This window comes from Sturnus vulgaris, chromosome 4 (genome assembly GCF_052056855.1).
Source record: "Sturnus vulgaris isolate bStuVul1 chromosome 4, bStuVul1.hap1, whole genome shotgun sequence".
NCBI classification, from domain to species: domain Eukaryota; kingdom Metazoa; phylum Chordata; class Aves; order Passeriformes; family Sturnidae; genus Sturnus; species Sturnus vulgaris.
Window position 1 is genome coordinate 49,532,751 of NC_142246.1, and position 16,561 is coordinate 49,549,311.

At 39.4% G+C, this 16,561-nt stretch overlaps 1 protein-coding gene across 1 annotated transcript in view; it reads left to right on the forward strand.

Moving 5' to 3' along the window:
* Positions 1 to 5,444: 5,444 nt before the first annotated feature.
* TACR3 (tachykinin receptor 3) overlaps positions 5,445 to 16,561 on the forward strand; it is a 39,435-nt gene continuing 28,318 nt past the window's right edge. The window contains exon 1 of the mRNA XM_014875234.2: positions 5,445 to 6,223. Coding sequence (XP_014730720.1) covers positions 5,748 to 6,223 — 476 coding nt within the window. The 5' untranslated portion in view covers positions 5,445 to 5,747. The remainder of the gene's footprint in view (positions 6,224 to 16,561) is intronic.

Below are 16,561 nucleotides of genomic sequence, written 5' to 3' on the forward strand. Positions count from 1 at the left end.
AACAAGATCCAGTCGAACTGGACTTATGTATAAGTCTCTTGTAAAATGGAACTTTAAAAAAAGTTATCAAAGCAATTTAAAAGAGAGAATAATAGGGGCAAACATGTATTAGTGCACACACAGAAGTCAGTTGCTACATCATCTCACATATGACATTTGAGAGGTAGGAGAAAGATGAAGAGGTTCTTGGATTTACAATTGCAAATATATTGTCTTCTGCTAGAGAAAATAGAGAATTTACAGCAGCTAGGGAAAAAAGTATCAGTGAAGGTTCCCCACTAATTTGTGTCAAAGACTGTCACAAAGAATGTAGAGAGAAAAACAGTAATACCAGGAAAGAAGACTAATCACAATTACCCGAGAAAATATTTATTATACCATGGTCCATTTCACTTTGCCTTTACCTCCTCTCCAGATATACTGCTGTCATGTAGAAGAACAACTGGACTCAATCCACTTAATTTCTTCCAAAAATTGCTATTATCACACTCTGTATAATGTATTTTCCTCTCAAAGCCCTAGCTGACCAGGAAAGCAAATGAATAAGAATTACTTTCACAGAATGGCTGTGTCCTACAATTACATTTTGGCACAGGCACCTCAGTCTGCCAGCAATTTAGCACCTTCAGTCATGTCCTATATGTAGCAGCTAAAGAACAAAGGGATAAACTATGCTGATGACAATAGAAAACACATATACTTAGCCTTTCAGAAGGATCAGAAGATCAAACTCTCAATGGCTGAAGAAATCCTTCATCAAGAAAAAAAGTTTTCTCATACAAAATAATCTGTGAGTATTATCTGAAATTCAAAATAGTCTTCATTTCTATTTATTGTTTCTCATAACTCATCTCTAGCATCTCTAGACATATTGAGTTTTATTTTACTCTACAAATAGTTCCAGCGAAGTTGCATCTCAGCATCATATTCCAGAAGAAAACTTGTCTCTAATCAGTTCTTTGGCTCTGATTTTCCTCACCCTTCGGCCCCCTCCAGCCATGATGAAGAGCCAAACACTATATTTCTGGTTTTGGTCTTTCCCCTTTGCTGCAATATCCTTACTTCCATGCTTGTGAAGCTGCTAAATATCCTACTGAGTTCATTTGCAGTTGGTGACAGGAATAAACCTTTTGCATTCATAAACAATTATCAGAAACCAAGTTAAAACTGAGTTTTCCAGCTGTGTTTTAAGTTACACAAATAAAAGGAAACTGTTCAGAATCTAGGTGGTTTGGCACTATCATGACAGCAGCACAATGCAAACACACAGCCATGATAAATAGGACAGTGCTGAGCATCCTTAAACTGCATAACTTCTGCTGCCCTAGCTAACCCTTTTCATGACTGACTGAAGAAAAGGAACTATTAAAGCTGAAAAATAAAAAAAAAAGCTCCTGCAGAAGGATCATTTCTTCCAGCTGGGCACTGAAGGAAGGAGGCAGGGAAAGAGGTTATTAGGCTAAGCCTAATCAAGCAAGCAAATACAAAACCAAAAGCAAACTTCACAATGCCCTTTTCTATACACAAAAGAAAGGACAGAGGTCTTGTGAAATATCTTGATGCAGTTTTCGCTTATGCTAAATAGAGATACTTTGCCGGCTGTTATTTTATCACAAATCCCTACTTATGCAATAGTGATGATATTCTTTGTCTCTCATTCCCATAGCACACAGAAGGTCTAGTGGAAGAACAATTTCCAACAAAAACTTCAAGTACACTAGAAGATCTGTAGAAAACTAAATCATAATCTCATAAATAGGTAAGAAAAGAATAACTTCTAAATCTATCTTCTAATCAAGATGCCAAGTCGGGAGCTTAGCCTCTGCTCTGGCTAAGTAGGAGCCAGCTAAGCTGGAACTGTGAAAAAATAGCTTCAAACTATATAAGACAAAGGAAGAAGTAGAGACAATCACAGCTACTTTTCTGTTCACACTTCAGATATTTCTTTTAGATTTCCTAGTGTTTCTGTGAAGCTGGGAATGGGGAGCTGCTAATAGTGACGAGTTTAACCATAGTTTAAAAGTACAACGTGCTTTTACACAAGCACAAAGTTGCAGTCAGTGGAAAAGCAAAGGAGCAAATGACCATCAGGAAATAGCAGATAGCAAATGACCAGAAGAAAGTCACTCTAAAAATGAGTAGCCTTACAGAGTGGGAAATTAAACATTCCCACTGCAAATATGCATAAGATGGAATGGCCAAAAGTTAACATAAGAAATCACATACCTGTAACAGTTCTGGAAGAAAATACCAGCACAGTTACCCTTTATTGTCTATGAGAGACTGGATAAAAACACAGATCCTTGTCTTTTGTACTAGTCCTTTGCATAAGGTACATCCCAGTCAGGCAGATTATGCTCCTCAGAAGTTATTAATACAACTGTTTTCACCAAAGTTGCTGTGGAACTTTTTTGAGAAACCCAATGCTGATGGCCTTCAGCTGACTAAATTTCAATCAGTTGTATGTGTAATTAATACAAATTTTGATGGAGAAGCACAGCTGACATCACTATATATGTGAATTTCCTCTATAGATAAGATCCTATTAATGGAAACATCTTTTCTTATTTAGTTAAGTAAAATGTTAGTGAGGCAGATCACCCTATTTTTCTGCTGTAGCCCTTTGGATGTAGGAGAATCTGGTTTTGCTCTGACTCTGATTGTACCAAACTACTTCTCTGTGGTTTCAGTAAAAATGAAAGCCAGAACACAGAGAATTTGTTCCAGCAAATTTTTACAATCATCTCCAAAACGAGTCATAAATATTCCCCATGGGAGACTGATCCAGATGCCTAACATTTGTCCTGTGCTGTTCAGTTTTCCACTTCTCAAAACAAAACAACTCCAGATACTCAGCCACCTTTTCTGCCAGATTCAGATACATGCTGCAGGCTGATAACATCCATCTTACTGAGTATTAAAAAATCTAGGTTGTCCTTTTATGCTAATGGTACACCACAGTTTTTCTTTTCATGTATGAGAGAGAGGGGATGGGGAAGAGCATAGTGTATAGAAATTTCCCTACAGGGATGGCACATTTCCTCAGGGTACCTCTGAAGACAGAATTAATGACACTTTGATTTCTAGACTGTAAAGCTGACACTCCTGTGTTAGTGGCGTGGCTGACATTTCACAAACACAGACTACATAAAGCTTCCTGATTTGTGTTTATAGTAAGTCTCAAAGACTCAGTTTACCTACACTTATGCTAGAATAAGGAGGTGTTGCCTTATACTGTCTTCGCACACTGTGACTAGGAATGCAATGAGAACAAATTCCCATGGGGACACCTTAGATGATTAGGAAAAGACCATGGGAATGGTCTCTCCTGAACACCGGGAAAGCAACAGCAAGCAATTTTTCACGACAAAGATAGAACAAGCTTCATTCCAGAACAAGAAATTAGACTTCTGCTTTCAAACTCAAAATCCAGAATTCAGTCCCTAGTTTGCAGCACTACTGGATATTGCACATTTTTCAGGGAAACCTGAGACAGAATTTACACACGTGACCAGAATGTAATTCTGTGAACTACAGCAAGTGGTTCAAACATAGATCCTTTATGTTCCTATACAGGGGAAGTTACCATGGTGTTCTACAGGACTCTGCTCCTGTATGTTTTCACTCCACTGCACACTTGTCAGTAAAGTGTGATAGAAATAAGGTACCTGTGTCTCTGCTAACATGAAGGAAAAGGAATAATAGATCTGAGGTTGGGAGAGCTGGATGGAAGCAATAGAAGCATGTGGGACACTTGTGCAACTGGTGTGCAAATGTGAAAAGCACATCTACTTAGTAAAAGGATAAAGTCCAGAGTTCCTAGTTTGGGCATAAAGGTGGAAAGGGCTGGGTTTGTACTCTCTGGCTTACAACCATATGAAAATCTTGAGTGAAGCTGCTGGAATCAAGAGCTGAGTGTCCAACTCTGCTGTAACTAGTCAGTCTGTTGTTCCTCACTCTTTGGAACCACCCTTTAAATTTTTCATATCTCAAACTTTCTTCAGGCTTGCCTCCAGATAGAGGAAGAAAGAAGAGGCAGGTGCAAGATTTAGGATTCAAAATGGAACTGTGAGATTAACTCCATTGACTTTCCTGTTACAGCCATCTGCAGTGCATGGGTGGGTTCTAGACATACTGTAGCACCAGGTGATTTACAGCAGAGCTTCTGTGGTTTTCAGCAAAGCTTCCAAGCCTGACGTTGGCAGCTGCTCTGGCTGGGGTAAAGTTAGTAAAAGCTCATATAGAAACATCCACAATTACATTCATTTGAATTAAAACTGCAGTGAAGACCAGACAATTAAGTGCAGGCACTGCTTCCACTAGGTAAATACATCAGGGAGGAAGTGGTACCCAGGAGTATTTAATTTTTGTTTGAAGCTTTTGTTTAAAAAGTACTGAATGTGTCATTGCTGATAGAGATATCGAAATGCTCCCACTGCTGTGATACAAATGAAACCCCTACTGATGAGAAGTAGTAGCTCTAAATTGTTGAAATATGAAAGATTGACACTAAAACACATTTTCCTCCTTAAGACTGCAGCCTATTGAATAACAAAGGTTTGTTAGCTGAAGTCCCTTGCAATCAATCCTTGCATAAAACATGCATTCCTAATGCCAGCTGTTGTTAACATATTAACAAGAAAACTGATTTTGGATGTGAAAACATCAGATGTTAGATTTCCTCATTTACCCTTTTCTACCATTATAGAAACCATTGCATATTAAAGTACTGGTTGCTCAAAATAATAATAGTACTAAGCGTGAAATACATGCAAATCACAAAAAATAACTGAAATATTTTTTTCAATGACACAAAGTAAACAAACCCCTAATATTTTGCCCATAACGAGGGACACCTATGTTTAGGGCTGTATGCTGTTTCAGTAGAAATCAGTAACTGCTGAACAAGCAAATGACTTTATAAACGTTTCTTGATATTAATTACATACTACAGAATGAAAAGTGAAATTAGAGACCAGCAGAATGTATTTGTTTGTCTGTATTTGTTTATCTGTAGGTAACACAATGGTTTAAAGGAAAGTGTGTACTAACTAAAAAGAAGTCAGCAAAAAAGCAGCTCTGAATTTATCTGGAATAAATTAATCTACAAAGAGCTTTAACAAAAAAGACAGCCTCAGTCCTGGGAATTTCGACTAAGCCAGCTGATTAGCCCTGCAAATACAGGGCAAAAAGACTATTTTAAAAAGGAAGCACACTAATGAAACTTAAAGAAAGACAATATAAAATCAATCAACATGAATGAGAAAGAATTCATTTTCCCTGTGATGCTTTCCACAGCTCCTGAAAGTGCCTGCTGCTGGAAACGAATGAAATAAAAGGGGAGGGAGAGAAGAGGGAAAGAGGTGTTAGCTTACCAGCCGATGGAGCTTATTGCTCCACTCCCTTCGTGACGCTGGGAACTCACAAGCCTATAAAATGTGCCTTGACTCCCAGTCCCCTTCTCTTTAAGCAAAATCAAAAGCAAGAGGCTGTAGAGAGGAGAAACAGGATACTGTTCTACTCTGAGGCAGCTCTCCTGACGTGTCTGTTAGAGCATTTCTAACAGTTTGAACAGCATAGCAAAAGATTTTTTCTGACAGAGCTCTCCTTCCCAGTACCTGCTGAGCTGCCTTACTTCCCCTTTTTCTCCTTCCCTCTTCTTATCTGTTTGTGGGGATTTTGGAGGGTTGGGAGAGGGATGTGGGAGAGGTACATCATTCCTGGAAGAGAGGAGAGAAACACCCAAGATGACTTCAGTCCCCACAGCCAAGTGGAATATGAGCATGAGCAGCAGGTGGAATGTGAGCCTTGCTGAAGCAGGCGATCCCTGGGGACAGGCTCTGGAAGCACCAGCTGCAAATGCTTCTGCCCTTGTAGCCTCCTCAGCAGGCAACTTCTCCAATCAGTTCATACAACCTTCTTGGCGCATTGCCCTGTGGTCTCTGGCTTATGGTGCTGTGGTGGCAGTGGCCGTTTTTGGAAATCTCATTGTCATCTGGATTATCCTGGCTCACAAGCGCATGAGGACGGTGACAAATTACTTCCTGGTGAATCTGGCCTTCTCTGATGCGTCCATGGCTGCTTTCAATACTCTCATCAACTTCATCTATGCGCTGCACAGCGAGTGGTACTTTGGAGAGGCTTACTGCCGCTTCCACAACTTCTTCCCAATCACAGCTGTCTTCGCCAGCATCTACTCCATGACAGCGATCGCTGTGGACAGGTGAGAAAAGAGAAAAGTTTAGGGGCGAGAGACTGAGATCAGATTCTCTGCCAAAATAAAATACAGGTATAAAATCACAGTGATGAGACATAAAGACCTCAATAGTTCATTCATTGTGCTCCTCTGTGCTTCTTTAGGATCTCTCCCTAACACACTTTTTCTCCTGGTCTTTGGTCTTTCTCCTTCAGTCTTCCATTACTTTTATTCTTCTGCTTTCTTTTATAACAAACATTTCCTCTCTCTGTTTGACTTCAGCTGCTTTCTGTGCTCCATCTTTCAATACTTATTCTGTAACAGCAACTCAGGGTTTTGCTTCTCACTGTGAAAACAGTCTGTCTCTCAGCCAGGCATCTAATATATACCGGTAAGGAGTTGTAGAGATTGTATGTAAAAGGAGAGGATTTCAAATTTCCCTCTTCTCTGTATTTCTGCAGATGGCAGAAGCATTTATCTCCTCTTCAGAAATCACTTCAGACCCTGTTTTTAATAGCTTTTCTCACAGTCAGCTCTGAGATGCTTTGTTCCTGCTGATTTTAACTAATGAGACTATTTACATTGCCATCTGTGCATATCTGGAGGGCTGGTAAGAACATAGTTTTAAAGTGCTCAAGTTTTTTCTGATTTCTTGAAGCAAAATAAAGCTTTGCGATTGTCAAAGAAAAAAAGTCAGGGAAAAACGATACCTTTGTACTCCTGACAATAATAAGACAGCTGTAGCATCCATACAGCAAAGGGGAGATATCGTTGCTGGGTTTCCTACACAGATGCACTGAAGGATTCTGTTTCTCAGAGAGTGCTGTGAGAAAGAAGATGTATATTTCTTTATTATTGTTTTCACATTTGCTGTGCTGGAGAGATAACTTACTGATTTTTTTTTTTTTTTTTTAAGAAAAAACAGATTGATTTGTATTCCAGGTCTTTTATTGCTTTTAGCAATGCACTGAAGTTACTCACTAAACTCTTTTCTAAATATTCAAATCACATTATACATTTTTGCTGAATTGACTTGTCAGAACAGCAGTATTTCCAAGTGATGGTAGTTAAGATTTTCCAAGGTTCAATCCACCTTCTGAAATGTTATTTCTCATTTCCAGCTACAAAGACTGGGAAACGTTGTGCCTTTTGTGCTTGTGGACAAGTTCATAATAATACTTTTCTGTTTGCCCTACTAATTGCAAATGTTTGGTGGCATTCTCAGCTGGATGCATTTCTGTTCTGTAAAGCTAGAAATGAAATTAGATTCTTGGCAACTTTTCTGCTCTGGGGATGGGAGAAGACATGAAGAAATCAGCACACTTTCCTCCTGCCAGTGATATATCTTTTCAACTATTAATCCCCATTAAAAATTGAGAAGATAGTGTAACACCAGTGCTACAGCCTTTGACCAGGCAAAGATTTCATTCATCGTCTTTCTGAGTTTCATTTAAGATTCTCATCTAGCTTGAGGTTTTCAGAAACATAAAAGGGCTTTAGTTGAAGTATTTAACAGTTAGAGCTGCATATTTAATAGTTACTGCTGCAGCTCATCAAGTTGAGCAGTTACTTGGATGCTTTGAGTAATGTTTTATTTCATTTTTCCTGACAAAATTATCCACAGAGATGTAGTACTTTACCTTGGCAGTTCCTAAATTTATGCCAGGAAACTGGGAACAAAGTGAATACAGTTCCTTAGGAATCCAAACTGCATTTCCAGAGTGAGAGAAAATAGCTCTACTCCATACTGACTAAAGTGCAATGGACAGATACATGTATTGGAAATGTTTTCCTTGGTTAAGGAATGCAAAATGCTGGTGCTCAGAACAGAGTAAAAAAACTACTGTTATTCACTCTGATCTAGTTCTTGTCTCAAAATCCCCTGAAGGAATCACAATTTGCATCCCATCACATCCTCCAAATTCACCTGCCATCCTAGGCAAATTAAAATCTTCCCAATGAACAATGCCATAGCTGTTTTTAGGTGAGCTCTCTGTAGTACCATGCAGCATCATGTAAAACAAATGGAAGAGCAGTCTATCCCTCCTTCTCTATTCTCATTACTATTCCTTTTTCTTTTATACCAAATCACACTCGATGCATTCAGTGCCTTTAAACATTCCCTGGCTACCTCTGCAAAACAATTCTGCCAAGTTAAGGAAACCTAAGGGACAAAATAGATCCCAAGCAATGTACAAACTACCCTATTCCAGGCAAAGATCTACTGGGCGGATGTATTTTAAAACTTTGGTTCCCATTTGTCTTTAGTAAAAGTTCAGCCGTTTTAACCCAGTAAACACATCCTTACACATTATTTTAATTAAAATATTTAAAACAACAAAAGCTACAAATTAGAATAAAGCTGCTGAAGGAACTGAAATTATGGGATCAGATTATTTTCCTTCAGAAATTGTTACCATCTCAAAATACTAAAGGTCATGGGTTGTAACTCACTAAAAAGTATGTTGCAATATGCTCCACTGGTTGCTTTAGAGCATCCAAATGTTCATAGAGTATAAATGTGTGACTGAACCTGGACATCACAGAGCAGAGGTCATGGGCAGTACATGTTTCCTTTCACATCTGATTCTGTAGGACATTCTAAGTTGTGTGAACTGTGAGATTACAGGACTGACACAGAGTTTTGTGGACTAGGCACTTCCTGCAGTGGGAGTGAGCTGCATTTGGAGCTGAGCATGAAAGATGTGAGACTGGATATCCTGGTCATTGAACACAGACTCAAATTTATATGGGTTTATTCATACTTCTGACCATCCCTTCCTGGTGGTTTCTCTTCCCCCTGCTTTCTCCTTCTTTTCCAACAGGTTGTTTGCAGTCTACTGCAGAGATGCCACAGGTAGCTCAAACCAAGTTGTTTCAGGCACCAGAAGTAGCACAGATTTTATACTGTGCTGCTTCAAGGGCATTAATTCCTGCATGCTTCTGTTGTTCGTGCTGCAGTTACACTGCTTCCATGCAACAGTTCCTTTAACTATGTTATGGGGATAAACTGGTAAATAGTTCAACATAAATTGAATAGGAGATAATTCTGGAGCCAATATGCCGTTGTCACTGACCAGTGCACGATCCTAAAGGGTCCATCCATACTCCTAAACTCCATCTGTGATCATGGCAATGCAGTGTGTGACTGCAGTATGGGTCTTGGACATACTAATGACAGTAGATTATGCATCATTTAGGCCACCCAGCCATTGAAGACCTGCTGTCATTTCCTACGAGACCTTAGCATGAAAGAGGTGGTTCAGGTATGCCACCAATTAATTTTGAGTCTCAAGATTGCTTCATTATAAAACCAGTTCTGCATGTAGGCCTAAAAATTCTCTGCAGATACTTTATGGCCACACGGGAAGTTTGGGGATGTAGCAATATAGCACAAAATAACATGCCTTAAGTAGAGCACTTAGTATTATGCATTTTTTCCTGTTTTTAGCACATTTACATTACTTTCTCAGTTACTTTTCTCTCTGCAATTCCATAATAATTTTCTCATGTCAAGAAATTTAACTTTGTAAAAGCAACTCCTCTAGACTTAAAAGTATTCTAACTGCAATGGTGAGTAGGTGCTGCTCCTGTTCATATCTTACTATTTCTTTTCCTTCTAGTACGACAGCAAGCATTTGAAAGCAAAAAACATTTGTTTCATTTTATGTGACTCTATATTTAATATTCAGTTTTATTTCGCCTCTTGCATAGTCTACTCTCTTTTTTATGAACCTTAGTATTATCTTGTTTCTAGTATGCATATGTATTTCCTTGTTTAATACCTGTCATTTTAGTTTCCCACCTTATTTTCTCACTTGTTGTATCTCTACAGAAGAACACATATACTGGGTCAATTTTCTTTTTTTCTGTGACATTGTTCAGTTACTGATGGCTGTTAATAATCCCTCTATACACTCAGACTCCAGCAAAAGTACAAGCTTGTACCAGAAGACAGATATGAGACATAAACATATTATTTGCCTTATAAAATAAAACCCAAACTCATCATATATACACACGCTCATATCTTCAAAATATCACTTAGGCTCTTCAATCTCTCCAGGTGTATTCTGTAAGAGCAGTTATTATTGTCACAAAATAGTACCACAAGCCCTATAAATTAGTATTACTGAAATTCTGAAGTAGGAAGTTGGCACACTGAAAAATGTCTTATTTTTCCAGTAGAATACATTTTGGTATCAGTCTCTACCTGATTTCCCATTCCTGGGACAAATTGCTCAAGGCCTTCAAGCCACCATAAATATTTTAAACTGATATTCCTTCCAAACCATCTATTATCTGACTGTTATTAAGTATCTATTACCTGCCTTGTGTGCTCAGAAATACTAAAGTACAGGGAAATGTGTATGTATAAAATATATCTCAAACATTTCTATCAGGTTGAGATATGGAGTGCAGAAGGCATGACCCTGTGTTGTGGTCATGTGGTAGCAGTGTCAGCAGAAGATGCACATCAAGAAGGTACTTGCATCCTTGAACATGAGCCTGGCACCAAGTGTTTTGTGCTTGGCTCACTGGTGAATGGAGGAGGCTGAAGCAGTGACAGACAGGAAACCTGCACTGACCAGCCAGCTGCCAGACCCGGCACAGAGCTCAGCTCAAACACAATTGCAGCCTTTGACCCCTCTCTCATTCCCTTTCCCTCAGATTGAGATGTCTCAAAGTAAATTGTTTTCATATAAAAGAAGTGAGAATTTGGACTGAAGATTTGTGACAGAGAGATGAACACCAGAACAAGAAAAATAAAAATAGAGATGGAGGTTTTTTTCAGGTTTCTTTTGCTTCACAGGCTAGAGATCTTCCCCTCATATCTGAGAATATTTTCACCAGAAGAAATGGATAGTGCTTCTGTCTAGTTTTTTCCCATAAGATGCCACTTTACTGTTAGCTAGCTTTTCCTAAAGCCTTCAGTGCCACATAAGTACAGAAAACATGGGCTGCCATACCCCACTACCACACTAAAGTGCAATACTAATGGATGACTTCAAAATCACTACTTCAGGAATCAGTCCTCATCACTGCATATCATGAAGGGGAAAAATTCAGGATACACTTTAGACGTACTTTGTATTGTTTCTATTCTTACTTTGCTAGTCAAACTATGGAATTCAAAGAGGACATCCCTATTTCTCTGGCTTCCTCAAAGAGTATTCGAAAATGAAGCACATCTTATTTGTGGGTTCCAGTATCTGGGATACCCTCTGAAAAATACTAGTTCTCAGAACTGGAGAGAAAGCTCAATAGGAGGGCAGTAAGGGCTCAAATATCAGGAGCTGAAATATGAAAGACTATCATCTGGGGGGCTAAAAATGTTTGGTTTTTTGATTTGACAATACTCTTTCTTTCTCTCCTAGTAAAGAGGTGAAATCGTTTCTGCAGAATGTTTTGATGCAATGGCTACAGGATTCAGCATGCAGAGGCCTAGGAAAAAGAAACCTTTTCTTGCAATGGCACAATTTCATTGGGCAAAAAAAGAGAGGATTTTTTTTTTTCAGTTTTGGTCAAAACTCACATCAGAGTTACATTATTAATAACATATTGGGGCAGTCTGGGAAAAAAATACAGGCATAACATTAATTTTTTCCTTTTGTTTTGTACTGAGTAAATATTCTATTTAATAAGCTGCTTTCAAAAGGTGCTGTAAAAAAGAGGTTGATATACCAATATCTTGAGAAATATAAGCAACATTTACAACAGCAACAAGCCCTCAGACTTCTTGTTCCAGACAGGAAATATCCAATAAGTTTGAACCTTACATTCAAACAAGAAGTTCATTTTAGACACAGACTTAGCCTTAAATACATACTCTTATTTATAATTTAATGAAAACTATTAAAATATGTTCTGTGGTTTACTATCCAATATAGCCTGTGGTACTTTAAGAAGTTAGTTAAGGGTTGGGGTGATGAGTTTTTTGGGGAGAGAGGTTTGTTTTATTTGTTTACTTTCTTAAGTATTATTGCCTAAATGCATGTTTTTCTGACTGGTTTACCAACAAGGAGAGAAAGTTGTATCATTCAAATATTTGGGTTTCCCTAAAATAAAATTATTTCAAAATAACTGCAGAAACAAGAAGAGAAGGAAGCCATCTAGATGACGGTGGCAGAAGCATAGACACTAACAGTGGTTTTATGCAGCTGGAGCTGTTTCTACTGGCTTTGACTGATACTGGTCTTTGACAGCCCGGGTAGATGATATTAAAAGAAAAGGAAGAAACAGAAACCCTTCTGTCAGGGGAAGTCAGTCAGTCTATCATTTTATGAGACAGACCAAAGAAAAGTCTTACTCCTTTTCTATGAATAGATGTAAGTATAGAATACATTGTGTTAAATCAATTACATACTCATAAAAATCCAGCTCATTGTCAGTTACAGTCCTACAGAAATGCTCACAGCCACTCTTCCTGCAGGGAAAGTCAGACTAAATAAATGAATACAAACTAGTCCCACAAGAAAAGGAGGAGCCTTGCTCTAGTAGGTAGCAGATAGAGATTAAAGAATACAAAAGTTAAAGATTTGGTTTTCATCATACAAAAAATGCCTTTAAAATCTCCGTTCATTCCATCACATTTAAGCTACTCTGTATAGCTTACCTTTTGGAGGATTTTTCACAGCAATTTTCTAAATACAGGCAGGGAATCAGCAATTTCCCTAAGTTTTTTAAATACCAGTTGATTCTAAAATCTAAAAATCAGCTTCTGTCTTGAGGGAATAACACCTTCTGTGTATTCATGAAAGAAGCATGCTCTGCTGTCTCCTGTTGACAAGCCACTTACATGCAAACATTATGATTTTTCTCTCTCTTCCTTTGTCAAGTTCCAATTTCCCGTTACAATCAGGGATGATTACATTTTGCTCCACGTGAGTTTATATGCACACTGTAAACAGGTGAAACAAATCAGTTAGGATGATCAAAGGCTTCCAACTGTGTCTCCAGATGGGCATTTGTAGGATCCGATTCTGAACACCATTTTGTTTTAATAACATCTTGTGTATTTTTGCCACAATTTTCTAAATGATGTGTTAAAGATGAAAGGTTTTCCTGGCTGTATTAGCCAGTGTACACTATTTTACAAAAAGACAAATTAGGTTTATTTTATCTTTTCTATTGTTGGGACCATAATACATAAACTTTGTAAGCTTTTATAGTACATAGCAGCTATTTGGCTCATGTTACTTAAAAACTGTAAGAGAAATACATGATTATGCTGCTATTAAAGAGTTTATCAATGTTATTCAAAAGAAGACTGTCTCTATTTTTGTTTCAGAGAAAACAGGTTTTCTTGATTTGGTGAACCGAAGACATGAGAAGCGTCTAAATTGTAGACTCTAGACAAACAGAGCAGTTCAGAAGGGAACTGGATCTATTCTGACCCCAGAAGCTAACAAAGGAGTGCAGCAGCAAGTACACCGTGATGGCACCAGCCACTATATCATGCAGCCTGAATGATTTCTCATTAAGCTCAATGGAAAGACTCTTGCTGACTTCAGTAGTAATCAGTTAGGGACAAAGATTAGCACAAGATAAAGCTGTAAGAGAAGTGATGACAGGGAGATGTCATATGGTCACAAAACAAAATCATGTGCTAATGATGTGCGTATGAAACTGAAGTGCTATTTAAAAATGCTTTAGTCATACACAGAAGAATATGGTGCAGTTTTTAAGCAATCCACATTCTTGGAAGTGCTGGCTTGAGTCTCTACCTGCACATATTTCCACCTCTAAATTTCTAAATCACAGAATTACAGAATGACTAGGTTGGAAGAGACCTCCAAGATCACTGAGTCCAACCCATGCCCTAACACCTCAACTAAACCATGGCACCGAGTGCCACATCCAGTCTTTTTTTTAAACACATCCAGGGATGGTGACTCCACCACCTCCCCAGGCAGATCATTCCAACACTTTATTGTTCTTTCTGTAAAAAACTTTTTCCTAATATCCAACCCATATTTCCCTTGGCACAGCTTGAGACTGTGACCTCTGGTTCTGTCAGTTGCTGCCTGGAGAAAGAGACCGACTCCACCTGGCTACAGCCACCTTTCAGGGAGTTGTAGAGAGTGATGAGGTCACCTCTGAGTCTCCTTTTCTCCAGGCTGAACAACCACAGCTCCCTCAGCCATTCCTCATAGAACTTGTGTTCCAAGCCTCTCACCAGCCTTGCTGCTTCCTCTGGACACGCTCAAACATCTCAACATCCTTCCTAAACTGAGGGGCCCAGAACTGGACACAGCACTCGAGGTGCAGCTTCACCCGTGCCCAGTACAGGGGATCAATGACCTCCCTGCTCCTGCTGGCCAGACTATTCCTGATCCAGGCCAGGATGCCCTTGCCCACCCATCCAACCATTCCAGGTCTCTCTGCAGAGTCCTCCTCCCTTCCCACAGATCAATACATGCTCCCAGATTAGTGTCATCTGCAAATTTACTGATGGTGGACTCAATCCCATCATCCATGTCATCAATAAAAATATTGAACAGGACTGGCCCAGCACAGACCCCTGAGGGACACCACTGGTGATGATCCCCAGCTGGATACAGCACCATTCACCATCACTCTCTGGGCCCAGCCATCCAGCCAGCTCTTAACCCAGCACAGAGTGCTCCTGTCCAAGCTTTGGGCTCCAGCTTTTCCACTGTATTCCATCTTGTAATTATTTTCCAAGTATAAATGTTTTGTTGGGTGGGGTAATAATGATTTTTGCTTGTTGTGATAAATGAGCATAATGAATTCATGCCTTTCAGCAATGCGTATTTTACATACCTGCTTTGTTGTGTGCAATAAGCTATCTGTGGCACTATCAGCAGCTTCCACTGGAGTGAGAAAGCATTAGAAGTCCCATCTTTAAACCAAACCACCTGAGTGGGAGTTCAGAGGCCTTTATTCAGCAGGGAATCACACTGCTCAAGCCTGGTGACATACTGAAGAGTAAATATCCAAATACTGCAAAGCAAATTGGCACAGCACCCCACTGAAAAATGTCTGTGTGGCTACAGAATGCTTTTCAGTGGTGTAACAAGCCTTCAGTTGCTTGTAGCCATTAGAAATCCTTCAAATGCCTACCATCTTTTACTGTCCTTGGAGATGAGCTGTGGAGAGACACAAGGTCTGTGTATAAATATCGCAGAACATAGTGAACCTATGAGGGCTTCTGCATTTGTCACTGGTTTCAGAACTGCATAAATTTTGGGCACTACAACATAAAAAAGACATTAATCTATGTAGAGAGCATCTAGAGGAGGACCACAAGGCTGGTGAAGGGTCTGGAGGAGAAGCCTTAAGAGGCGTTGCTGAGGTCACTTGGCTTGTTCAGCCTAGTAAAGAAGAGGAAACTGAGGGGAGACCTCACTCCAGTCTTTAACATCCTCACAAGGGAAAGCAGAAGGACAGGCACTGATTTCTTCACTCCCCTGACCAGTGACAGGACCTGGGGGAACAGCATGAATCTGAGTCAGGGGAAGCTTAGGTCAGGTATAAGGAAAAGATTTTTCACCAGAGGGCACTGGAACTGGCTCCCCAGGGAAGTTGGCACAGCACCAGCCTATCTCAGTTCATTAAGTGTTTGGATAATGCTCTCAGGTACATGGTTTGATTCTTGGTAATGGTCCTGTGCTGGGTCAGGAGTTGGACCCAATGATCCTCATGGGTCACTTCCAACTCAGCTTATGCTATGTTCTATTATGAAGTTCAGACCACTTGAAAAAACCATGGAGTGGCAGAACAGTCTATAAGACAGATGACATCAGAGCATCTAGGAAGTCCTGCTGTTCCCCTTGCATTCTGTTTATGGTTGGCTGATTACAGAGAGAAAAACTCTCTGGGAGCTCTCTCCCATACACCTGCAGAGGTAAAAGGGCTTTCCACCAGACAGCCAAACTGCCAAAATATTCTGGTTTTATACCAGTTCTACTTACCTTGGAATCTCTGCTATGCTAGGGCTGATTTTTGTCATGTCTTTTGCTCTTACATGACCTGCAGTTTCCTGTCTTATTCTCTCCTCTCTCATCACAATTTCTATATGCTGTTATCCTACAATTCTCTTTTCTTTGCTTCTCCTATTAGTTTCTCATTTTTCTCTTTTCATTTCTATATTTTTTAATTCAGCAAATTACTCTCCAGTCTCAGTTCTTTTGCTAGATCCTGTATCTCATCATTCTCTCTTCCACTCCTGGCCTACTCAAACATTCCTATAATTTCTATACCATGTTCAGCATCATGCAGTGCACAATTCAGACAAAATGTCTACTCTTCCCCCTTGTAACTGGGATTTTGCCATCCTTAATATATGTAAGGATATAATACAGAGTAAAAAAATCAGCCACAATGACAGAGCTACACCAT